Below are 27,727 nucleotides of genomic sequence, written 5' to 3' on the forward strand. Positions count from 1 at the left end.
GCAAGATGCACAGGGATCTCTGCAGCAGGCACGTTGACCCAGTGAGAAATTCACTTCTGGATACTAAACTAGAACTCAAGGAACAAACCTTTAATTAGAATATCTATATGCAGACCACCCCCAACAGTAAGTAAAGACTGCCCTGAAAAGGGTTCCATGTGTGAAAATCACGGCAAAAATTGCTGTGGTTACACATATTGTGGTAAAAAAATGCTGTGGTTTTGCCGCCGCAATCCATGTAAAAGATGCGGGGGACACCCCCACAACCCCCGGACCCATTATACCATTTAAGGGGAGCGAGGGACACCCCTGCAACCCCCGCTCCCCTTAAATGGTACAACGGAGTTCACCTTTACCGGGTCAAACCACAACATTTATGCCGCGATTCTTAGTATAGGGGACATTTTTGCCGCAATTCTATCACTGCATACCCTGAAAAGAGCCCAATGCACCGTATGCGGAGGCTAGAACGCCAACCACATGCCAAGCAACCCCGCGCCGCACCCCACCTTCCTACAGGAGATGTACTGGGGTCAATCTGGCACCACCTTGAAGTAGCCAAGCGTGCATTACAGCTTCCACATGCGATGCCTTAGAGTCCCTGCCCCACATATGGTTGTGTCTACAGTGAGCGAGAAGCTGAAGTCTGGGTCCCGTTTTCCTATTAAGTCAGATTTACATGTTAACTTGTTTGAAAAGACGAAATTCCAGTGGTACAAGTGTATCAAAAAAAAGTAGTGGATCTGTGTCCCCGGCGGGGGACAGAGTAGGCAGGAAGGGAGCAACATGCAGCACATCCTTCATCGGTTGCCATCTTGTTTGTTGACAGTCAATCATGTTGATTTCAGTTTAGACTTAACAGCTCTTGGATGGTAAAGTTGAGAATAGTTTTCAAAAATAATTTCTGGAATGCTTCAAATGGTTACAAAAATTAGTGGAACTGTTAACAGTAAAAAAATATATAAGTAGTGGAACGCCACTCCCGACAGTTACTGCTCACTTCGACCACTGCCAAATTTAACTTACCCAATGAACAACATTTTTGTCCATTTCATTATATTCTTTGGGGACCCAACTGACCACTCTGGTCTGTCAATTTCATGGGCCCCTTTCTCAAGGTAGAGGGATGGGCCCCGTGGCAAATAGTCCTTCATGATTTCTCTGTGAACAATTCAGTAAATTCTACATACAGTTCCCACTCTCTTAGGCCCCTGAAGTCATGTGTGTGGTATATGCAAACATACTTTGCTGTCCTCCACCCTTTATCTCATTTGAATAAGGCAAACATTCCTAATGCGATTTATTCCTAGAGAAATAACCACATTAATGTGTATATTAAATGCTGAGCTGACACAATACGCACCATTTTTGTGATGAGAACATGGGGGAGGGCGTGCTGCACTGAAACACCCCTCTACTTTCATATATAAAGTGGAAGGCATGAGCAGGACTCTGCAATCTGTGACAGTTCTTTGAGAGGCAGGACCTCCTGCCACCCGCAATGATGACGCAGCAATATTCCAGAGCCATGTCGGTTCAGCGGGATGGCGGTTACAGCAGGATATCCGCTCAGAAATATGAAGGTGGCGGTGGAGGGTTTGGGGGCAGCTTGAGCGGCGGCTCATCCCTGAGCTTCCGGCAAGGCGGTAGTGGCTTTACCCTGGGTGGCGGTGGCAGCGGGAACTATGCCCAAAGCATTGCCAGCAACTACGCCATGAATAGTGGAGGCGGCAGCTTAGCGGGTGTGGGGTACGGAAGGAGCGTGAGCAGTTTTGGGGTTGGCCAGGGTGGAGGTTTTGCTGGTGGCCAGGGAGGAGGGTTTGGTGTTGGTCAGGGAGGAGGAGGAGCAGGGTATGGTGGTGGCCAGGTAGTAAGTTTTGCAAGTGGTCAGGCAGCAGGGTTTGGGGGTGCCCTTGGGGGAGGTTTTAGGAGTGGGCCGGTCACTGGAGGTAGAATTGTGCCAATGCAAGGGGGCAGCTTGGGCGCAGGTCCAAGAGACGGCTATGACACAGGTTTCCAGGGACCAGTGGGTGGTGGCGGTGTCTTTTTCGGGGGGCCAGGCACAGGTTTCCCTGGGGATTTTGGTGGACCTGAAGGCCTTTTTCCAGGCAATGAAAAGCAAACCATGCAGAACCTAAATGACCGCCTGTCTTCCTACCTTGAGAAGGTGCGTGCTCTGGAGACGGCCAATGCTGACCTTGAGATCAAAATCCGGGATTGGTATGCAAAGCAGATCACTTCCGGCACCATCAGCCCTGACCATGACCACAACAAGTTCTTTGAGACCATTAATGACCTGAGGAGCAAGGTAAGTAACGGTGCTAGCGCCCAACAAGCACACAACAGCTGTTTCCACGGAATTGACCACATGCTGTCCTGAGTGTATTGTTTTGTTTTATTTGTTTTATTGTTTTTAAGGTGCTATCCAACTTTATTATTTTCTTGTTTCCATTACAATACCTCTGGTCATGAAATTATGAGACACTGTGGGTGAGTTTGGCGGTGAATTTAGAATAGTATAACAAAACCTTTTAAGGGGTTCAAAGGTATATACAAAAATATTATCCTGACTATTGGATAACATACAACATAAAAGAAAAAGACACTAAAATAAACAAAAATAACATCAATATCTGTCACCTCATTGTAATCTAGTCTAGGTGGAAATTCAGATATAATATTGCACATCCTACTATGCAAGAAGGGTAACAAGGTAGAGGCAAAGCCAGCACGCGGCTTCGTGTTCTACTTGGACATGGCCATATTTTGGGAATACAATGTGTGAGAACCTTTGATGGTTACTGACCAACCCTTTAATGGTAATGCCTAAGCTTCTTCCCAAAGGTCATCAAGTTCAAAGGGCATTAGTTGCCAACCAAGGTATGGGTGACATGATTTATGAAATTCCAAGCAATGGCAGTAAAATAGCCACTGAACATGCATTTATGAATTTGAATTTCTGATTTTCCCATTCAAGTAATGTGAGACAGCATTAGCCATCCCTCCACAGCATTGGTGAAGCCAAAGATTTGGGATATGCATTTTCAGGCACTACTGTGATGATACCACCTGTCAGAAAATGGCAACAGCCGGAATACGGTATTAATGCAGTGCCTGGTAAATGCCTATGGTCTATCCAGGCAAAAAAAAAAAAATGTTGGTTGTGCCAAAGCGTGTTTTTAACATGAATTTAGTTCAAGGAACATATGCAAGGACACTCATATTGCTTATAAAGTAAAAGGCTGAAGGCACACTTAATGAAGACATTTTTATAACACCAGGTTAGGCAGTGGTTTACCACTGGAATTAAGCCATTACCTTTCAGAAGACTGTTTAGAAATACCATTGTATTCTCTCAAGAGCCCACAGTTAGCTCAAAGATATCTTGCAGAGGTTGTTTTGGATGGGTAGGTGGGAATAGCCATAGGAACAAACCTGGCAAAGTGTCGTCAGTGGGTGAGTAAAAAGCCAAACAACTCCTACAGGCTGTGTGTCCCTCTTCCCATCCCGCCTCCCTCGTATCTTCACTTCCCATGCCAATATTTTCAGTTTCTAGACAATGCTTTCAGCACCGCCTTTTAGCCACAACTAAAAGAGACAGAGGAGTGATGGTGTCACTGCTCGACGTTCCATCAACGATGTTGCATTACGCAGAGCCATTTCTCTCAGGAGCTCTGAGGAAGACGACGTCCTAACCTTAGTCCAAGTTAGGAGCCCTAGGGATCCAAAGAAGAGAAGAGTAATACGTTAGGGGTCTGTATTTTTATTTGACATCAGAATATGTTGTTAATGATAGAGGAAATGGTACAGGTTGGTTTTATATATATTCCACGAGAGTGTGAAAGAAAGCGACAGCCCCATCTTAGTCTAAAACGAGCTGCATGTCTATGAAATACACACTGTTTGTATTTGGGTTTTATAAAACACAACAAGGAGCCTAGGCGGCACATGGGCACTGATTGAGGAGTAATGTCTTGGTTAACTTCTGGAACTGCAAGAGCATGGCTGGGCGTCTGTTTGCCGCCAGGGTGGTGTGCCAGAAGGCAGGGGAGTAGCAAGAGATGGCCTGTTTCCTGTTTCGTTCCGTGTGCACCAGGTTTGCAAGCAGTGATCTGACTCCGGAAGGAGTGCTATCTTTGGTAGTGGATTTACAAGAAAAAGGGGGATGCCATGTGTGACAGGTGAAAACCTGGAGTGTTCATGAGTCCAGGCTGGAGGTGCCCATCATCCACCACCAAAGCTACTTTGCAGAGAAGTGCCATCCAAGACGAGCTTACAGTACATGGGAACAGACTTTGGGCCCGTTGCGCTGCAGTTATTGGTTTGCTAGCATCACCGCTAAACAATTAGTTGAACACTCGTATCTTTGTGCTTTGCTGGCCAGCTGCACCTTCTCAGCACTAATTGTGGGTATAGACATTAAGAACTAGGATTCCTCTGCAGGGACTCCTTTGGGCCACTGTATCACTCTAGGTGGGTACGTGGTCCACGTGGGTAGGTAGGCAACTCCTGCATCGCATACATACATTTTAACACCCCCTTTCTATTATTAGCCGTGGTTCTCAAACCCTATTTATTCCCAGTGGGATGAACAGAAGAGCAGATGTTTACTGAGGGGGTTTCTGCAGTTCTGTTTAGTATGTCCAATGCACTCCAGTTTTCAATGTACCAGAGAAAAATACCCTTGGCTGCCAAACATGATGAAGCTTGGCTTGTTTTGATTATGACATCAACGTTTCTGTTTTACCGTATTTAAGAACAACCTATTCCTGCTACTGTAGTGCAGCTACTGCTCAAACAGACATGCTTGCCCTGCCTTCATCCCTCCAACTCACACATGTGCCCCCCTGCCTGATTAAGTTCTGTATGGAGTTAAAGACCCATCTCTTCTCTGAGACATTGGATCAGAATGCAGTCAATAACTACTGATATGGACTCCATTCCAGATACTGCCACTTCAGAAGCAGCCAGGGAAACAACAGAAAGCGTATGTCTGCGTTCATGTCCAGATAGAGCAGTGCATTGTCTAAGCAAGATTTCTTTCAAAAGATGCTCCTCTTTGGGAATACAAGCTACAACATGCATCTTTTGTAAAGAAAACAACATTCACCTTAATATTGAAGCTAATGTAAGCTCATGCTGAAACTGTTTGTTCAACTTATTTAGAATTCAAATGATTACTTTATAAAGAAAACGTACTTATTTCGTTATAGCAAAACAAATCCACGTGTAATGTACTAATACTTTGTGTGTACTTTAGTCACTGGTAAACTGCAAGACCTTTGTTGGTATACCAGTATAGGATAATAGCTGGAGGGGTCATTATCGCTCGGGATCATGACCTGACCCTAAATGATGGTCCTCTGCTTCTCTCCGGGCCATAACTTGAAAGAATGTCTTTATCCCGTGATAATGACTCCTTTTGCCTATAAGGCTATATACAACGTCTCACCAAACAGTTTGAATTCTGCTTCCCGTGTGATAGGGTGGCAAAGGGCCATTCTGCTGGGAAAGAGAGGGTAGTCATGGGGGACTCCACACTCCTAAAAGTCCCTGTATTCAGTTTGTTATCAATAAACAACAGACTGTATGTGTTTTTATATTTTCTTTTGCTTCTTTTTTTTAAAGCGGTACACACAATACTTTAACACAGATTACATGAATTTGAAATGTATAATGCAGCGCCCTGCCCTTCGTTAAAATGGTTCCATCTGTGCACTTAATGTTTTTAAATACATTTTTTCTCCCAAGTTCCTATCTATTTATAAACATTTATAAAACGCACAGCAGCCCGTAGGCATCGTAGTGCTGTTACAAGACAATATACTTAGTTACAAAAGCAATCTTAGTTACAACAAGCAGGGCACCGTCGTGAGGAGGGGAGAAGGTAGGGGAGGGGTTGGGAGAGGAAAGGGATGTGTTAGTTGAATAGTGTGGTTTTAAGAGCTTTCCTGAACGCTGGGAGGGAGGTCTCGGCTCTAAGTGCATTGGGGAGTGTGTTCCAGAGTTTTGGTGCTATATGAGGGAAGCCGATCCCACCTGAAATGAGTGAGTGAAAGAGTTATTTTTGTAACACCTGCTGCAGACACAATAATGGTTGCTGCCCTAAACATTCTCTCTTCTGCCTTGGGCCTCTGATACGCCTGTGTGAAATAAAATAAAAAGTCAGCCTGGGAGACTGCTGGGAAGAGCGTGCAACTGTGCTCGGATCAGCACCGAGAAGCATGTCCCCCTGGGGAGCTGGAAAACAATACCTGTGTTCATTCATTCGTTCATTCATTATTGTATTCATTCATTCACTTTCCATTGTAAACAGCACAACAATAAAAGGGTTTGTGATGCGCTGTCTTGCAGATAAAGTCACCCTCTGTGGACAATGCACGGATGGTCCTGCAAATCGACAATGCCAGACTGGCAGCCGATGACTTCAGGCTCAAGTGAGTGGGGTCGCGCGTGGTGTGTATGGGAATGGGGTGGCAGGTGGTGGTGTGAAGAGGGTGGCAGGTGGTGTGTGTGTGTGAAGGGGTGGCAGGTGGTGGTGTGAGGAGGGTGGTAGGTGGTGTGTGTGGGGTTGGGGTGGCAGATGGTGGTGGGAGGGGGTGGCTGGTAGTGTGTGTGTGAATGGGGTGGCAGGTGGTGGTGTGGTGGGTTGTCGGTTGGTGTGTGTGGGAATGGGGTGGCAAGTGGTGGTGTGAGTGGGGTGGAGTGGCGGGTGGTGTGTGTGGGAATGGGGTGGCAGGTGGTGGTGTGAGGGTGGCAGGTGGTTTGTGTGTGAATGGGGTGGCAGGTGGTGGTGTGAGGGGGTGGCGGGTGGTGTGTGTGGGAATAGGGTGGCAGGTGGTTGTGTGAGTGGGGTGGTGGGTGGTGTGTGTGTGACAATCGGATGGCGGGTGGTGGTACGTGTGTGAGTGGGGTTGATGGTGGCAGAATGATGCCACTTCTAGGAATGTTCTTCTACTTGTAGGAGACTAGGGTAAAAAAGAGACATGTCAGCATTTAAAGTAAGCCCCTTTTGCAGAACAGTGGTACCTGAAAGGGGTTGTCTCTGCATGAAACATTTTATTCAGCACAGTCAATTGTGTTCACCTCTCCTTATGGGATAAGTATAGCGAGACCATCCCTCCTAAAGGGCCATAGTCTACAAATATAATCCCATCTCAGGGTACATAGTTCACAAGACCCAGCCCTACTTATAGGACCATCTCCTCAGCTGTCTCCGGGCCTGGATGTCATATTCCATAGGGATTCACAACCCCTCATTTGAGACAGACTCTCCGGAATCTGTCTCGCAATGCCCTATGGGTCATAGACAAGCACACACGTTCTCTTATGTGACACAAGACATGCCCGCCCTTCTTGTTGTGCTTTACTCTCAGAAGGCCCTCGGCATCATGGGGTAAAGGAAAAAAACTCTACCTCTGAAATACGGTCCAAAGATCGATCTCTCCCTATCAGACATATCCATCAGCGGAACAATGTTCCGCTTAATGACATCATCCCTGGTGAGCATACCTCACTATCAGATACAGTACACAGAGGGCACACACCACCATCATGCATAGTCACGGAAAGCACACCCCACTATCAAGCATAGCACACAGAGAGAATTTGCCTCAATCAGGCAAAATCCACAGAGAACAATTCCAACGGTCAGGCATAGTTCATGGAGAGCACTTCCCACTATCAAGCATGATCCACAGACAGCATTCACCAGTATCAGACATAGTCCCACAAAACACTTCCCACTATTGTGCATAGTCCATGGAGAGCACCCCTCACTATCAAGCATTGTTCATGGAGAGCACTCTCCACTATCATGCATAATCCATGGAGAGCACTCCCCACTATCAGGCATAATCAAAAGAAAACATTCAGTATTATCAGGCATATACAGGGAGACCACTTCCCAATATTGTGCACAGTAAAATGAGGGCACACCCCACTATCAGGCATAGTCCACTAAGAGCATTGACCTCTATCGGGCATAGTCCATGGAGACCACTCCCCACTGTCAAGCATATGTCATAGAGAGCACTCCCCACCATCAAGCATAGTTCATGAAGAGCACTCCCCACTATCAATCATAGTTCATGAAGAACACTTCCCACTATCAAGCATAGTTCATGACTAGCACTCCCCACCATCAAGCATAGTTCATGGAGAGTACTCCCCACCATCAAGCATAGTTCATGGAGACTACTCCCCACTTTCAAGCATAGTTCATGGAGACTACTCCCCACTATCAAGCATAGTTCATGGAGATCACTCCCCTCCATCAAGCATAGTTCATGAAGAACACTCCTCACCATCAAGCACAGTTCATGCCGAGCACTGGCCACTATGAGGCGTAGTCCATAGAGGACATTGAACACTATCCAGGAATGGTCCACAGAGAACACTGTCTACTTTCAGGGATAGTTCACTGAGAGCACCGCCGGGGGCAGTTGACTCTATCATCGATATTCCAGGGAGAGCACTACCCACTATCTGACATATTTCATTTGGAACCCCCATACACCATTGGAAATTAAAGGTCCTCTCGCCATGAGAAACAATGCACAGGACCCTTCTCTCACAAATAATCCACACTCAGATTATGAAACTCTTTTGCAAATACCTAACATGGCCATCTCCCTCCATGGAAAGTAATCTACAGGCCGTGCATCCTTATGGAAAATAGCCTGCATGGCCCATCTCCCCATGAGACATACTAGAAATGACTAGCCTCACTCTGTTCCAAAGTGTCCACATGCACCACCACTTCTCTTGAAAACGTGACTCAGAGCCTTTCACTCCCTGTGGCACGTACATCATGGGCTCTGCCTCCCTACGGGACATCGCAGAAAGCGGTGGAGTAGCTTGGCTGAACATATTGGGGTGGACATGACATCTCAATGAAAGGGGCTCCTGCCAAATGAGTGGGACAAGACGGTGTGCCACAAACGTTGGGGTTGGGGGGGACAAACACTGTGCCGCCACTATTTAACCACACAGCCACACACGTAATGAGACTCTTGGAGTAAGGGGTTTATGGGAAGGAAGATGATGAAGGGATGGATTTTGCTACCCACTTAAATGTTTAAAGGCTTACATTGTTGAGTGAGACAGTAAATACAAGAAATACTGTCCCCCGCTACGTGGTACCTATACATCCTAGTGATTCGGATACCCTTGCACCCTTATTTGTGACTTCCTTAGTGCATCCCGTATGCACAATGGTTCACTCTTTCCCGGCTAGTTGTGGTGGGGTATATGCAGGCCGTACATACAAGCAACCAAAGCTACAGATCACAGATGTTAGCTGGGTGAAGCGGGTAGTCAGAGGGGGGTGCATGGGAGCAGTGGTAAAGAAAGTATCTTAGTTTAGAAGGGGTAGCATTGGGTGACAAAATGACTGTCGAGGCACTTACTTAAAGGTTGGGAAACGCTGCACTAGGATACATTGGACAAAACAAGGGAGAAAGAAGCAAACCACATACAATTTCTTTTGGGAAACGGCAAAAATGAGGAATAACATGGGAGAGTAACTACCACACCATGTTACCAAGCAAGACTCTTTAGAAAGGTATGCGTGCAGCTGCTGATGAAGAAACCATCTGATATCCAAGGAGAAGAGCATGTTAAGGAAAGAGCATCTTCATACAACCAAAAGCTGCCTGATCTTCAAATCACTTTCATTCCTTTGCACAGGTCCCATAAAATTCCTGGAGTGTGGAATTAGGGTTGTACCACGTTCTGCTTAATTGCTCTTCCATGATAGCGTCTTCGTTCTTGTTTTTTGGGCAGGTACGAGAATGAGCTCTATTTCCGCCAGTCAATAGAGGCTGACATCAGTGGCCTGAAAAGGGTCTTGGAAGAGCAGAACATGTCCAGGGCGGAACTGGAGGTCCAGATTGAGACTATGACCGAGGAGCTGACCTACCTCAAGACGAACCATGAGGAGGTACAGTATACGACTGCTGTGGTCCATCAGGACCTCTAAGGCTCGGCTGCCAACAAATACAAGTCAATTGCTTACTTAGTCGTCAAGATTGTATATTTCAATTGGCTGGCTCTAAGCTCAGAAATTCATGAGCTTCACCCAATAATTGGTGTATGTGTGAAATTGCGGGCTTCTGAAAAAATACTGAATGCATGATTTGGCCAAATTGTGGCTGTTCAAAAAATCCGAAGGGCTGAAAGATTCGACCAAATAACGCATTCGGAACTGGGGGCTGTATTGTGAGCGGGGGCTGTGGGGGTGTCCCCTGCAGCAATCCCAAAAAAAGGGCTGCAGGGGTGTCTCCCGCACCCCTGCTCACTATATTGTGAGCGGGGGGACACCTCTGCCGCTGTCCCCCCCCCCAAAAAAAAAATGAATTAAAAAGGGAAAGCACCCTGCGACACTGGTTCCCAATCACAAAAGTGAAAGGAAACAGGCATGGCAGGACCCAGCGAGTTGGGAGAAAGGTAAGTAGTGGGGTAAGGGTAGGGGTGTGGGTGGGGGTGTGGCTAGGGGTGTGGGCCAAGTCATAAATGTTCAGGGGAGAAAAGACCAAAGGTTATTTCGAAAAATTATGTTTGATCTTTTCTCCCTCGAACCTTCCTTCCTCTGTGTTTCAACCCCAATCCCTATTGCGTGAGAATATGGGCAGGAGCCAGTTTGATGGCACCACCATCTCAATGAAAGACACTACTCACCTATAGGGATTTAGGAGAGGAAATACATTTTGTAGAGAAGCAAAGTTTGTGCCACCCTACAGCACGTGAGACGTTTCTTTGGTGTGCTTCTGGATAGAAGGCAAATTTATGTCCATAAGCGAGTTTTGAAGGGGTTATGTGGAAATCTGGGTTCAGGTAGAATGACTCTGACATCATGGTATGGATGAGTGACTTCTTTATTATGTTGCCAAGCATAACATCCAGTTTCTAGAGTCATATGAATCAGATAGTAGATTCCAGTTCACATAGGCAAGCACCGGCATCCTCTCTCTCAGGCTTACATCTTCAACTCCCCTCCAGAGAACACCAGTCATACACAAACATTCCATCCAGTAACATTCCAATGTCACTCATAACACTTACTCCAGATTCCACTAGGATGCAGGAGAAGACAGATCCTTACAGGTTTCTTCTGCTTTCTTGGCATCCACGCACTTTCACATGTCAGAGAGAGAGAACAATGAGAAGCAGTGATATGACGCACCAAAAGAAACCGTCTTAGTAGAGACGACTTTCAAGGTCTTTACAAAACTAACAGCTATGTGAATTGCGTCTTCAAGAAGGCTCTTCCTGGGTCGAGGCAAAGCTGCAGATTGACTTCAAGGCAGATTGTAAGAAATACTGCTGGGAGGCTAGGCTTGGCAGAGGGAATCATATGTTGGACAGCAATTGTGGTTTAAACCAGGATAACTGTATCTTCAGGCTTGCAGGAAATCCCCAACGTTATAGATTTAGAGCATCAGAGTATTGACTTTGCTAAAAAAAAAAACTAAAAAAAAAACGAAGGCACACCCTATGCCAGAGGCTGCTTTATTGACTTGAAGGACTTTGTCTAGTCGTATTTGTTTTCATTGTCCACCAATGAGATTTTTCCATATCTGAAAGACCTATACAATGCCTCTTACCACTAATAATGAATATTGATATGGCACTTATTTTGTCATATTTTGGCAGTTAAAAAGGCTGATCTTCTGGATAAATACAGATGGTTGCTGAGTACCCAATGATGCATCACTAACTCACTAACTCAATCCACTTGCCTCATGGTGTCTTGGGGTGAGCTTAAGAGCCTTCGCTTAGTTTCTACATATAGTCCAGACTTTCATTTGTATTTACTTATTGTGGTTATAGGAGCTGCAGGCTCTCCAGGGACAGGCGGCCGGGCAAGTCAACGTGGAGATAGACGCTGCCCCTGGAGTGGCACTGACCAAGCGCCTGAAAGACATGAGGACCGACTACGAGGCCCTCACTGAAAGGAACCGCATGGAAGCTGAGCAGTGGTTTATCCAGAAGGTAAAAGGGATGGCTCTAATGTACTTTTCTCTTCATTTGTGACTCTTTCCCAAGGAATATGGAAGAATAGGAGGGAAAGAAGGAATATGAGAGGGAGGAAAAGATAAAATGAAAAAAATAATGGACAATGGAAAGAGCAAGTAAAGGAGTTATGGAAAAGATAAATGAGTCAACATATTGAAGAAATAAAGGAGGGACAAAGGAAGGGTGCAGGAAGGAAAGGAGTATAGGAATTTAAAGTGAGGAAAGAGGGAGTAAGGAATTAAAACTAGGAAGAAAGAAAGAAATTCATAAATATTATAGAATGCAGTACTAAAGAAAGATGGGAAGGAGCAAAGGAGGATGTAAGGAAAGAGTGAAAGAATTGAAAAAGTGGAGACGTGTTGGATGAAAGAATGGGAGGACATAAGTGTGTGAGTGTATGAAGATGTGGAGGAAGATGCAACGGAGAAATAAGGGAGTAAGCGAGAAAGAATTTCAGAACACAAAAAGTTACGGAAGGAAATATATGTAATTAAGGAGGCTAGCAAAACAGTTACACAAATGTAAATGATGAAGCAAGAGGGAAAATGTAAAACAATTCACAAAGGAGAGGCAGAAATAAAAAAGAATTTAGAAAATAAGAAAAGGAGAACATTGATTGCACAAATAGAATGAGGCCTGCTGCCAGAATTTCTGTTGAAGTAAAGGTTGGGTCATTTTGTCTTTGTTCGCTAATTGTGGCGCTCTTTTCTTCCTACCCTTAGAGCATGGAATTAAAAAGGGAGATGACCAAGGGTGTGGAAGAGGTGCAGACAACCACCACGGAAGTGTCCGAGCAAAGGCGCCTGGCTCAGAGTGTGGAGACCGAGATGCAGTCTCAGCTGGCTATGGTATGGGCATGGCTAGTGGCGCACACTAGGTCTATGGCAAAACCTAACAGCCTACCTGTGCATGTCTTCTATCACTCTTGCGTTTAGGTACTTTCCAGTTGGTCAGCTTTTGTGTGCATGCCAGGATGGTAGTGAATTCCTCGGTATGACCATGTTAGACTCATGTTTTGCCCGCGCAATGTGTTTATCATCAGTTTATGTTAAACCAGGGTTATCCAACTCCAGGCCTCGAGGGATGGAATCCAGGTGGGTTTAGAGGATATCCCTCATTAATATTTGTGAGATACATTTGCATACTATGATTCTAAATATATGCAAATTTGTTCTTGTGACTATTAATGCGAGATATCCTGAAAGTGTGCCAGGTTGCCGGCCCTCTAGGCGTGGAGTTGGAGAGCCCTGCTGGGAGTTTTCCTTGCCTGGTTCACATTTTTAAGTCCTCTGGGTCTTAAGGACTCTTTTCTTTGGCTTCTAGGATCACAGCTAAAAAAACGTCATGCAAAATTCATGGTCAGAGTCAGTGATGAGCACATTTTTAGCCCTTGCTAGAAGGCGTGTAGCTCCTTCGGAGAGGCTAATGTTAAGGTACAAAGAATAGGATTTAGTGAAATATTCAGTGGTGCTATACCATGAAAACTATAGAGGTAGAAGTGGCACTACATGCATTAAGACCCCAACTTTTGTTTCAATGGAAGACCACTCTTTTCTTTTTAGATAATCTTTACTAAAGACTAGAATCGGCCACCTACCAATGAACTGTGAATTCAAATGACGACCTGTTCCTGGTGTATAATACGCAGATCTATCTTTCTCTCTTTCTGAACTCCTTTTCTCTTTATCTCTATTTCAGTCTTTCTCTCTCTCTTTCTCTTTTTTTCTCTCTCTCTCTCTGCAACTCTAGGGGACATTCCGAGTTGGGCGGTAAGGGTTTACGGGCACCGGTAAGATGCCGGTGCCGGTAAACCCTTACCGCCCTATTCCGAGGTCCGTTAGCGGGTCCCAGAAGGAACGGCTGGTCTGACCGACCAGTTAAGGGACCTTGGAGCTAATAACAGGCCCGCAATTTGTGGGCCTGTTATTAGCGCCTTCCCCATTGCCATTGATCACTATGGGGGCTCAAATGGGAATGGGGAATGGTTCACTGAATGGGGACTTACCGGGTCCGCACAGGTCGGAATGTCCCGGTAAGTCCCCATTCAGTGAGACTGGACCCGGTCCCGGGTTTGCTACCTCCAAACTCGTAATGACCCCCTCTGTTTTTTTCTGTGTGGAAAAGAGCTGTATTGTCAGGGACGTTTTTGTTAAAGCCACCCCAGCTGTTGTTGACAGCTGGTCAATCAGCTACACAACCACAGGCCAAAAAATCTATCTTGAGTTGCTGAAAGCTGTTTTTTATTTTAAAAAGGAGCTATTAAAAAACATGTTTTAAATTGTGCTTAGATTGTAAACCCTTTTTTTATAATGTTGCAATGTTAACTTCTAAGGATCACTTCCAGTACTCGGTTTATTCATGATAAAAACATTACACTTATTTACTGAGCAAGGCACATTATGAAAGCCAACATTATTTTCTGATATAAATGCATCATTCCAAGAGGGACAGAATAGTACTGTCTTATTTTACTCTTTTGAAATAGCTGTATAAGCAAGGGGAAGAAGGCACATAACACCAGTGAGGTTTACAGTTTGTTTTGCATAAAATCAAAGAGCATTTTGCGACATAGGAATGATCACAGATCTTTATATTTGACAATTATATATGTTTGTGATAAAAGAGATGTATGCTTGAATCAAAAAGTACATATTGCACACTGGAGCTGGTGCTCAATGCATTTTTCACGACATTCACCCTAGTGTTAACATGTTAGTATCATGTACCCATATATAGCCTATACTGCTTTGGACTGCCTTAAAATTGGGTTGAATTTACAAAACCCGACAATGGGTACTCACACTCGAGACAGTCCTAGATTCTGTCCGACATTCAAATTAAATCTCCATAGTAATTTAAAGGCTAGTGTTTGCGAGGCAAATCACTGGGGATACACCAAGGGAGCAGTCTGAGAAGTGCTAACCATACATTTATTGTTGAAAGCATAGTTTTTTTTGAGATTTTACACAATTTCTAAAGCAAAAAATAAGTAGAATAGAGCAATTGAAAAAATAAAGAAAAACAGAACATTCATCACAAATATATCAAGTGCAAAAGAAGGGATAACATATTAATCACATCAAGATAAAACAATTATTACAGGCTACCCATAGTTCCTGCAACATAAGGCCTACCAGGGTGTATAAAAAATTACCCTGGTAGGTATGTAAAAAGAATATTATTTTAGCTGAGTTTGTATATTTAATCTGCCAACGTGTGGGAAAGAATCAAAAGTTTGTTCCTAAAGGGAACAACATATATATAAATCACGTTTCGGCATGCCAAACTGGCATCAGTAGTCAGAGCCTTCCTCAGGGCAGGATGGAGGTGAGTTGATAGTATCACCCCAGTATAGATTAAAGAACGGAGTGCAGTCCGTAGAAGGCTACTTTTCCAAACCTATTGAACTTCGTACGCTGTGTAACAATGCAGCCAAGTAGAAAGAAAAAGGTAGAGCGCACCTGGGTCACGCTTCTGAAAATGCTTAGTAGTGAAATGCTCCAGGTAGAACTTGTCCGAAGAGTTGGGTGGAAAGGAAAACACGTCCGTCTTCAGTAAATAAAGATGGAGTCAGTAGTCACCAAGGGTGCTATAATGAGCAAGCACACCTAACCTTTCCACAGTCCAGTAGATCTTCTCCTCCAAGCGCTTTCATACCTCTTGCTGTCTTCAGGTAGCAGTCTGTTCAGGTGTTAATGGTTAGTACCAGTTATGGCCTCAGGGAATTCTGGTTGCTGTAGTCAACCAATATCTTCCGCACTCCAAATGCTTTGCCTTCTCTGGTCTCTTGGACGTCCTCCACCATTTCCTGTCCTCAATCAACTAAAATTGGATTGTCAGAATATAATGGCTTCAAATGATAGTCTATTCGTATCCACATACTCTCCCAAGATCAGGGTGCCCCCTGCGCCTAAACACCTTTATATCGTATTGGTGCCCTGCAACAAAGAAGGTCAGAGAGGCTAATAACTTTTGACTTGCTGGATGGATTTGGATGACATTTTCAAAACCAAGGGATTGTCATGTACCACCCCAAACTTGACATTTTTGGAACAATTCGTAATCACATTTAAAAGCCATTAATAATGGTTTGAATCATGTGGCAGTGGCCACCTAGTGGGTCCAAAGGAAACATGTTGAGGGAACATGTACAGTGTGCACCACCAAAGACCATGGCTAGTGTCCCAGTAGTGTTTTAAAATATACAGTGGGCACGGTCGAAGGCCGTGCATAGTGGCCAGGGCAGAAGCCTCTGGCTAGTGTGCCTAAAATATATGTATTGTGGCCCCGGCCAAAGGCCATGGCCACCTATAGGGTGCAGAAGAAACATATTGGGGCAACATATAGATGTGGACATGACCAAAGACCGTGGCTAGGTTCCCGTAAAAGAAATATGGATAAAAAAATACTTGGAATTCACTGAAAAAACTTTAAAGTGCAGTTAAGCTGACCAGATTTAATGCAACAGAACACTTAAAATTCAGCCGATGAGGGAAGTCATGAGCAGCTTAATTTGGCGCATTCCCTTTGCAAAGCCATTGAACACATATTATAAGAGAAGGGATTCACAGTGACATTCAAAATGGCAGTATGAGGGGCATGGCATTATGGGGGACATCAATGGGAACAGCCGAGATAAGCTGATTATGAATTTCCACATTCCCTGAATTATAAGTTTTTCTCTTTTCCATTAAATCTGGTCAACTCAAGATATCTATGTAGGTCAACCAGCTTCTAATTGTTTTAATCACAGTTTTGATTAGTTCGTTTTGATGGTAGTTGATTTATCAACCTCAGACGGATAAAAGGCAAAGCCGGCCCTGCCACAGAACTTAAACCTTCAAAGTGAAGGCTTCCCTCACGTCAGAATCCCACGTCAGCAGTCGGATTGGTCTAATGGAGGAGCCTGCAATCTGTGGCTCTCCAGATGTTCTGGACTACAACTCATATCATCCCCGGTCAGCTTGCTTAATGGTAAGGGATCATGGGAGTTGTAGCGCAAAACATCTGGAGAGCTGCAGGTTGCAAACCGATGGTCAGTGAAATCACAGCGATTGCAGTGTAGACAATAGAGATTGCAAGCAGAAACACAGGGAGTTCAGTTGCTTGCCTTATCCACCCAAAAGATAATGCTGCTGAAACTGGACTATTTCACATGACAGCACCTTCTGAATTGCAGCATTTCAGAAAACAAGTAGGCCAATGTACACAATAGAAATTGGGCAGTAGTGCTGCCCTTAACCTGCCCTGATGTTTCTCGTCCCACAGACTATGCATTAGTGATGGGCAAATTATATTCACCCACAAGTTCATTTGTACGTTTTAATCATGAAATTCACTTAGCAGACATAGGGCCTCATTACACGGTACGCAGTAAAACATGGCTCTATTAGCGCCATGGCTACCCCCTTACCGTATTCCGGTCCGTGTTCCCGGAATAGGGACTTACCTGGTCATTCCAACCTTGGTGGACCCGGTAAGTTCCCATCCCGGGAACCACTCCCCATTCCCATTTGAGCCCCCATAGGGCTCAATGGGAATGGGGAAGGAGCTAATAACGGTACCGTTATTAGCTCAGAAGTCCCTTAGCAGGTCCCTTCCTTAACGCCTGGTAAAACCAGGCATTTGGCGGAGGGACCTGATAAGGGACCTCGTAGTAGGGCAGTAAGGGATTACCAGCACCGGTGCCCTTACCGGTGCCGGGAATCCCTTACCACCTACCTCGTAATGAGGCCCATATAGTGTTATTCACGTGCTTTCCAGCACACAATCACCATCCTCATCAAAAAAGAGGGTTTTTAAAAATTAGAAACCAATTTGGTGAAAATCTGCTTTTTAGCCAATTTGCTCAAATCAGCATTTCTTAGAAAAAAGAATTTAAATTTTAAAAAACATTCAGTTATTGGCTTAGAATAGTGATTCAGCCTCATTCCATGTTTGCCGGTGTCCTGGTGGCAATACCACCAGGAAAACCGGCAAACAGTATTTCCATTACCTGATCTGCCGGTATTATCAGCAGATTAAATGTGATGGCAACCATAATGAATTCCCCATTACATGGAGTCCGTAGGACTCCTTAGAGGGAATGTCTGTATTACCGGCACTGATAATAGTAGTACCGATAAACCGGGCTGTTTTTTTTTTTGCCACTGGGCTGCCTGATATACCTCTAGCTGGTCGATCTTATTATCAGCACTTTAATTCCAGACAGGCAAATTTATAATGAGGCCAATTTTTGTCTTGTTAAATAATTTGCAATAATTGAGAATCAGTCTCTAATTCTGAAAAACAGAACCAAATCTGCCAGTAAATTAACCCCAATTTTCCTGTTCGTCAAAATAGTTGTATTTTTTCTTAATTTTTAATTTAATTTGATATAAATTTTCTGTGAAGTCAAACCAAACTCATTCACACAGCCCTACTTCTCAGTGTCACCGCACTGCCATTGGGTCCTTACACCTTTTGGTTAATTTGTTTATGTGGGAGGGCCATCAGGGTGTACACAAACATTGTTGGTTTTGCTTGTGTTGGTCTTTTCCCTCTATTTTCCATTTTGTATGCTATGCAATCTATCCATATGCACGTCACTGGCTAACATGGGTCTTTTATCGACTCCCAGAAAAAATCCATCGAAGACTCATTGATTGAGACAGAAAACCGCTATGGGGTGCAGCTGATGCAGATCCAGCTGATCATCTCCACCACAGAGGAACAGCTGGGGCAGGTGCGGGGCGACATGGAGCGCCAGCGGTCTGAGTACCAGCAGCTCCTCGACATCAAAGTGCGACTGGAAATGGAGATTGAGACGTACCGCCGCCTGCTAGACGAAGAAGGGTAAGAACATGCGCAGGGTTACAGGGAATATTAAGGCTAATTACGGGTTTATGCACATTGCTTCTTCTCCCCAAACCTCAGCTAACAGTTAAAAGACTTAATTCAAAACAATGGGCCTCATTCCGAGTGGGGCGGTAAGGGATACCGGGCACCTGTAAGGAGACCGGTGCCGGTAATCCCTTACCGCCCTACTACGAGTTCCCTTAGCGGCTCCCTCCTTTAATGCCTGGTCTGGCCAGGCGTTATAGACGGGACCCGTTAAGGGAAATCAGAGCCAATAAGGTACCGTTATTAGCTACTTCCCCCTTCCCATTGAGCCCTATGGGGGCTCAAATGGGAATGGGGAATGTTTTTTTCAATGGGGACTTACCCGACCTGCAAAGGTCAGTCTATACCGGTAAGTCCCCATTGAACGAGACCAGTGCCAGTACCGTTATTGGAGGCAATCATGGTGCAAATAGCGCCATGACTACCTCCAATCTCGGAATGAGGCCCAATGGGTGGTAAATCCAATGAGATACCACCAAACGGATTCACTGTTACCACCACTTGGTCTGGCGGGATTACTGCTGGATTACAGGTGGTGGTAGGCAGTGTCAGTCCCCATTTATAGGAGTCCATGGACTCCATGGGGATTTTGGCAGAATTACCAATGGCGGTAATTCTGCCGATTTGGAATTTCTTTGGTTGTAAAGCAAGGAATTACCTCCAGCATTCTGCTGGAGGTTTGTCCTCTGCTTAACCTCCAAACACGTAGTTCAGTGGTGTGGTAATGTGGAGGCGATGCAGTGGTAACTATTTTAACACTGCATTACCACTGTTTTTGGCCACACCGCCGAACCCGTAATGAGGCCCAATACGTTTTGAGTGGAAGGGCATGTCTTTCTTGTGTTCCATTTTCTCACTTACACATAATAATTTATAAATGTTCATAGCCGCTCTCATTCAATCCAATGTTTGCTCACTTTGAGATTTGAAACTGAGATTTGAAACTGAGGTGAAGTTTTTTCAATGAAAATCTTCTTAAATCAGCTCACATCAGATTACCACGATTGCCGCTTGGCAGGATTACATGTTAGCCGGCTCAGGAAAGGTGTCACCAATGTTCACACATCAAGGAAACATTACACCCAAAAAGGGACCCAGCCTCACTGAAACCCTCCACCCCATTCAAATCCATTATTTGAAAAATATTCACCTTCTCTCAGCCTAGTTGGGTGTTCTGCCAGGGACGTCATTTCACCAAAATGCTTGGGGTAGCGGAAGTGATGTCACACGACCCTTGATCTCTGATGACATCACCAGAAGTGATGTCATTTGAACCCCACCCCGAAATGACATCACGGGAAGCAATGGAACACAACCTTTCACCCTTTGACAAAAAAGGAAGTGGCATCACGTAGCATTGTTCCTAGGTACACTATCTAAAATATGGTTACAATATCACTGTAATACAATAATTAGTCACCATATGTATCGTTAATATAAGTGTGTATAGGACCATACTACTGTAAATGCAAGCAAACGTCCAAGGCCAAATGAAAATGATGTGTTATTATATAGCACTTATGCTTAAGCGCTTTATATAGAACAAATATACATACAATATCACCCAACCTGTCTTGGTATTCATTTATCGACCTCAGAAGGATGAAAGGCTGTGTTGTCCTTACCAAGATCCGAACACTTACAGATCACACACACATCACAGCAGTGAGCGCTCAACCCACATAGCTATTTTACCGGCTATAGATATCTTACGACACTCAAATGAATGAAACCTACCTCTTGGAACCCGTTCTTCCAACCATTTGGAAAACTGAAAGAATCCAATGGATAAAGCCCTACTACCACCCTAGTTGCTATGAATAACATATACGAGGGCAGTTCTGATAATGTGTCAGATCCAGCGGACTTGATGCGTTTAGGGGGAAGAGACCCTTCATTGCCACGTCTATGGGGGATTTCAAGCTTTTGAAGGCAATGCAAGGACATTTGAACATGATTTGCATTTGTATTGGTTACCAGTGCAGTCTCTGTAGTGCCGGAGACACGTGATCAAATTTCTTGAGTATCGTCAAGGATCTAGCTGACATTTTATGAATGCCCTGTGTCTGGTGATCGTGATGTTTGGCAGTCCCAGGCAAATACTTTTGTTGTTGTCCAGTCTAGGGGAAACACATGAATTAGTTACCATTACTACATGAGTAAAGGTTACATAGGGCAGAAGATGACTGATTTTTCTATAAAGGAAATCACTTGTCTTTGTGATTGCAGCAATTTGCTTATTTAGGGTTTATTCTTTATTTATTTCTTAAAGTAACTCTGTTAGGCCTCCCAGACCAGGACAATAAGGTCAATCTGAAAAGCCAGAGGAAGACTCAGGAGGAATACATTCTCTGGTGGAACGTCAGACTTTAGCAGACCACGTGTACTCTACTCTCCAGTGGATGGAAACCTCTCACCCACTACACGAATGGAGAAGCGCTTCCTTCAAATGTTCTCTCTTGTAGTAACCCTCTCCCCACATTAATGAGTGAAAAACAAAGAGAAGCAAACTCAGAGTCACAAGCCACAGTCCCTGCACATGGATTGAGGCTACACCCCGGGAGAAATGATTGCCGGTAAACTGAAACCAGACACAGGGAGTGGCCGGAACAGGAGTGTTAGGAGGAGCACCCTACAAACAACAAGAAACCAAGCACACTCAGCACGACACAGACTGTAGTCTCCAGCCGGCTGATGCAAAGTATTATTGTAACCCAACTCAACAGCACTCAGTCCCCTACCTGCAGAGATGAGGAAGGGGAAATGCCCCACTGGAACCGGAACACGTGACGGCAGGTCACACATGGACCGGAGGGAATCGGGAGTACACGTCCACCAGTGGACTTGAAGAGGAAAGCCCACGGTGAAACTGAACTCCAGCTCGATGACACGTGGCCTGAATAGAAAAACATGCCCCTTCCAGGAAGCATCCAAGCCGGACTCATTGCATGACAAGCTCACCTACCCACCTCCGTAGACTGGATTTCAATATTGAAATCTGCCACTACCACACTGCCAAATGAAAAGAGGCATCAAATGCAGTGGTGTCCAAACCTATTTCTAATGAGCCCCCTACACCCAAATGCCAGAACAGCTTACTTTTCCTATTGAAAGTATTCACCGTAATCACTTTTAGAAGAGCTTTGTCCATCCAAGAGTGTTCAACCAACAGCATGTTGAGACCATAATTATGGTGAAAGGCGCTATGATAAATGACAAAATGAATGAATGAATGAATGAATTCATGAAGTTTTGCCCCCCAAACTCATAATATCTTCCAGCACTCCCCAGTTAGGGCCAGCCCCCCCAGTTTGAAGACCACCCATATAATGCATGGTATACCAGAAAAGGGCTACGGAAAGACCTCAAAGCAATAAGTTTGCTTCCCAATATCTAATTACTAAGAGAAGAGAGTGAGAGAGAACAACTGCCTATCGACATTAATATTGAACAACGCATCTAATTAATAGCAGAAAAGATGTTGTGCGGATTTACTCAAGTCAATTCAAGCTTATTTCAGAAAATTACAATATTATTTCATACAATATATATACAAACTGACAAACAACAATTACTTCTTGAGGCTCCTGATCTGAGTAAATTAGGTGGCTAGGAAAGTTCTTGGCAACCCCTGTAAGGATTCATTACTTAATCTTTTATAACACACTTAATACAATAGACCAGTCTCTAAGCGCAAAGCGCAGGTTATGCATACCGGTGTTGCTCTGCATTGTCTTGCTTCCAAGTCAAACGCTTTGCCCCTGTACTATCCTGCTGGCCCAGGGATAATGTAATGGATCTCACTGATTAATACAAGAGCTATCTTGTATCCAATGCCTCACTCCAAACAAGGTGTCGATAGGCATCCCCAAACCCTTCCTGCTAGAAGGCCAATGATCCTGGAGGAAAACCTGGCACTGGGTTGAAGGTTTGGCTTTACCAAGAAGCAGTATACATCCAGTCTAAACCCAGCAACTCAAAGGAGGCGGTCTGAACATGAGAAACTGGGAAAATGAAAAGGTCTTCTTGTAGATTTCTTAGAAAGATCATTATTCCAGCAGTGGAACCCCATTGGAGACTCTTCTGAAAGCACAGGAGCCCTGAAAACCACATAACCACACACATATCATAGTGATAGCGCCATGTAACACTGTCTTCTGTCAGCAATCGTGCAAGAAAACCCTCCCAGGCACCAAACCAAGACCTGCAAACCCGTTTTTACCAGATGAAGCTAATGGCGGGACTGCAAAAAAAAGTTCCCTTAATCTCCCTGGGAAGGAAGTCACCCTCATCACAAAAAAATAGGGGACACAATGACAAAATCAGAGACAGTATGCTGAGAACTCTTTTCTACTTCAAAGCATCCAGCACCTGGTATTCTCAGGCAAACTCGCACCCAAGCACGGAGCAGGCCCGCACCCACCTGGCTGCACAGAACCAACATGAATGGGTGCATTACGGGTTGTTTCGCCAAAGGCATTCATTGTCTATTATTAGAACAATGGCAGATGGAGAGATAAAGCAACCTTGGGTCCCCCCAAGATGGCATTCTAAGGAGCTGGAGACCTAAACCGAGAAAAATCAAATCAGCTGGGCCAAGCGAAGATATTAAATAATGAGCTGCAAGCCAGCCTGCTTTACTAGGTGGGGCTGGAGATACCTAGTAGCATAGCCTAAAGGTAGCCAGTCCCAGAGACTTTGCACCCCCAGCTCTGCTAAAATACTGAAAAGGGAGAGGGATCCCCAGAGCACCCCGATAACACAAGCCCGATGGCCCTCATTGTGCATTTTGTAAGTGGGTCGCCACCCACACAAAGGCTGTCAGAGGTGGCGTACGGGATTCAAATCTCAATGCCCCCTTATGTATCATGAGAGAGCAAGTACAACAAGAAATTAGACAAGCGAGCACAGCTGAGTAAAGCGCACTCACCTTAATCACAGGCAAGCAAATCTGCACACCTGAACACACTGCAAATATTGGAAGAGCAAGCAGAGATGCTCAGTGCTTCAACATCAGAAGGGGATGCATGCTCAACTGCAACGTAGGAGACCCCATAACTAAGACCTTGCCTCCAAACACATGTCTTTCAGGGTGTTAGGAAATTATACATTGCCAGAACTCCAACGAATCAGGTCCCTCTCGGCCCCCAGTTAACTGGAGTGGGGGGGGGTCATGTTTTTTTTGGTGGATATACCCTTATTGATAAAACCACGCAGTAAATCCACCAATTTCTGTGCCTAAAATTGAGGATTTATCTCCATCATATTGGAAGTAAATCCTTCACTTCAAGGTCAAACTTGGAATTGGTTGGTACAATAAAAGCGGTGGAAATTCCATTACTGCCAAAAAACACTGCTGAACTCATAATGAGGTCTGTTTGAATGCTGTTCAGACAGTGCTACATCCACCAGCCATGGCTTGCGGTATGGGACAAGCCCTGATGATCCTCCCTGACCATCTGTTCCGGAAGTCTCTAGTGGCAGCAGAGGTGGTCCAGGCACTGGAATGCATGTTATATTAGCACAATCAGGATACTCCTAGAGTTGCAGACCTGCCCGCTGTCCTCCTGCACTCCAAGACACATAGCCCTTCTGCTCAACCCATCATAGTGCCTGGGGCACTATTGCTAGCACAGCATTACCTCCCTGAAGCTTGAAACTCTTTTGAAAGGCCAGAGATGACATCAAGGTAAGGATTTTACAGACATTTGCAAACACACCAGGACCAAGCTCAGCAGAGACCCAGGAGCTGCTGTGTGCTCTGCCTTGAGAAACATTTTACTTACATGGCTCATATGTGCATCTGCAGCTTCTGCTATGAATTAAGAGTATGGCAATGCCAGCGGCCTGTTGGGTGTCTCTCTAGTGCAGGGTTGTCCAACTCCCGGCCTCGAGGGTTGGATCCATGTTGGGTTTTCAGCATACCCCTCATAAATATTCATGAGATAAATTGTGAGACAGCCAAAAGCCAGGAGTAACTGTGGGCGAGGTGGCCTGCCATGGCTTTCAGTACACAGGCTTCAGTTGAATTTGTGTTTAGCTAAAGTGAGGGGCTGCCTATCTTGTAATGTGGGCACACCACATTAAAGTAAGGGCTGGTGTGACAAAGAGGATAAGGAGCTAATAAAATTCAGAGGAAATTCTTTTTCCTGCTGCTAAAAGTAAGACATATCCAGCAGTGATGTCAAAATTGCACATTTTGAGAAGGACTGCACAGGCTAAATGGGAATGGCACTACGAATGATCCCCAATAACATTACATTATTGCTTTATTTTTATTATTTCTGATGATGTATAACACACAATATTAGGAACAATGTATAGAGAACAGAGTCACAAGTCAACTATAAGTGAAGGAGGTTTGTGATTGGTTGGGTCTCAAGGGAGTTTGTATTCTACAAAGTGATCTAACAAGTGGTGTACATGTGTTTTTCTTGCAGGGGAGGCGTGTCAATTGAGAACTCACAGGAGTCCTCTGCCGGAGAGGCATCAATGTCATCTTCCCTGTCTGTGAGCGAGTCCATGTCGGCGTCCCAGTCTGGGTCGGTTTCACTGGAAGAGTCACAATCCAAATTTTCTTCTGGCGTTGTCTCCTTTGGTGGCTCACAGTCTAAGTCGTACTCAGCCGGTGTTGCCCAGGCCAAGTCTTCTGGGGGTGCTTTGGTAATGGACGCGTCGCAGTCCAGCTCATCATCGTCTGAGGCTATGGTGATGGAAGTTGGGCAATCCATGTCCATGTCTGCAAACTCATCGATGGAGGTCTCCAAGTCCTCCTCTGGGATGTCGAGCTCTCAAGCCAGATTCTCTTCTGGAGGGACATCCCAGTCAGGCTCACAATCACAGTCCCGATATTCCTCCGGAATGGCTTCAATGTCTGGTGGTTCCCAGTCAAGGTCCGCTTCGTCCTCAATGGAGGCTAAAAGAGGGGGCCGAGCCTTCTGGTAATCCATAAAAATCCTTTAATTTCACAGAGATTCCACTGGTGCAGACCCCACAATGCCTATCTAAAAGTAACCCCAATATTAAACTACAGCAAAATATCCCAGCACACCTAGAACATTACCAAAACAGACTCAGATACTGAAGTTGTATACATGCATTCGCAATGTCCCCGGTTCCTCCCCAAAACAGACTAATACACAAATAAGGTAAACCAAATTAGCCCAAGAAACGTGAAAAGCAAGTTGTTTTACTAATATGGCCAATTATACTCGGTTACTTCACTGAAACACCCAGGTATTACACTTCTAATATTTAGCATAGTAGAGCGATCCAATAACAATGCCTATTGTAAAGAAGACTGATCATAAAATGTTCTCAATGCAATCTTCTTCATTAAGAGTCCCCCAATTAAGGAAGTACTAGTGTAAATAAGACAACAATACCATAGCACTTCACCAAGAGTGAAACCAAGGTAGGACTAATTTACTAAGACGCTTCGATCAGATGATGGAATATGTCATTGTAAGAACCACATATTCTAGGTACTTTAGGGTAAGAAAACTGGGGAGTTTTACCATGAGTGCCCCAGATACACACTTAACCATAAAAACCCCACATAAGGAATTCTTCACTATAAGAGTCCCTGACACCAGAGTAGGTTCTCATAAGACCCCGGGTACCGGAGAAGTTCACCTTAAAACACTGGGACACTTTAGTGTAAGAGCCTTGAATACTGGGAGAGTATTTTAGTGAAGGAGATTCAAAGATACGAGTACTTTATGGTAAATGCAAACTTCAGGGATTTTCTCCTACAGCCTCAGATGCCCCCGAATGTTTGCGGGTCTTAAAAACTAGAGTTATTAGTGGTGACAGCCCTAATAACTGAAGTGTACTTCCATAGAGCTCCCTTAAACTCCCCAAGTGCCCATCCTACCATTGGAGACAGAGCTCCCATTACCAAATTACACCAATTACTTAGTTACAAAAAAAGGAATGGAGTGTGTAAAATTGTCTACAATTTGGAGACAGGATAATCCTGTAATACAATTGCTTTTATTCTTGACTTATAAAGGAAAAGAACCTTCAGCTAAATGTATTTCTTTAGTTATTGCCATACATATATGCAGCAGGAGATTTGCCTTTTCAATGTTTAAATTGTTCAAAATGTGTCTGTGAACTCCAATTGTTGATTTCTTGTGTCATTGCTAATTTGCTAACTGGTCTTTTGGACTTTTTGTTCTAAATTCCAATTTAATAAATGAATCTTTATGCGCATACAATGGTCTATGTGATTTTATCGAAGATTATTTTGGTGAGCTCTCCCCCAAATCCTCCCGTGTCCTCATGTGTTTAACTCCTGCCCACCTGTTTAACCCCTTACGCCAGACCCATATAAATATATATTTAAAAAGAAATGCGGTATTTTGTCTGTAAAGAAATTTCAGTAAAAATACCTTGAATAAAAAATCTTTGTTACAATCAATGGATACCTACAGCAATGCTTAGAGGTTTCGAAATGTATTACTTACCAAAATGGAATAAAATTCTGCATATCTCTGAATCTCAATATTTGTTGTGCCATATGTAGGGTGACCGTACGACTCCATATTACTCAATACTGTGTTTCCTGCAGTGAAATGCCACCTACCAAATGAATGCCTCTGTGAGTCATTGTCTTGCATCCCATCAATTGACCGTAAACGTTTGCAATGCCTTTCAAAAGAAAAGGACTAGAAACATGATAATCCATGACTCCATTGTACTGTCGGGTCTCCCTATCTATACTTATAATAGAAAGGCATCCAAATATCTAATGTAGATCATTTGGAGCTAAAACCTACATAGCTGCCTGGTTCACTTTGTCACTATATCAAGATGCAAAAGA

At 44.4% G+C, this 27,727-nt stretch overlaps 1 protein-coding gene across 1 annotated transcript; it reads left to right on the forward strand.

The window, feature by feature from the left end:
* Positions 1–1,365: 1,365 nt before the first annotated feature.
* On the forward strand, positions 1,366–27,122 carry LOC138521594 (keratin, type I cytoskeletal 47 kDa-like). The gene is made up of 7 exons (XM_069634541.1): positions 1,366–2,308; positions 6,355–6,437; positions 9,787–9,943; positions 11,833–11,994; positions 12,741–12,866; positions 18,638–18,852; positions 25,341–27,122. Exons 1-7 carry the CDS (start codon positions 1,502–1,504, stop codon positions 25,843–25,845), a joined length of 2,055 nt encoding a protein of 684 aa, XP_069490642.1. The 5' UTR covers positions 1,366–1,501; the 3' UTR covers positions 25,846–27,122.
* Positions 27,123–27,727: the final 605 nt, after the last annotated feature.

This window comes from Ambystoma mexicanum, chromosome 13 (genome assembly GCF_040938575.1).
Source record: "Ambystoma mexicanum isolate Mex_15411 chromosome 13, UKY_AmexF1_1, whole genome shotgun sequence".
In the NCBI taxonomy this organism is placed as follows: domain Eukaryota; kingdom Metazoa; phylum Chordata; class Amphibia; order Caudata; family Ambystomatidae; genus Ambystoma; species Ambystoma mexicanum.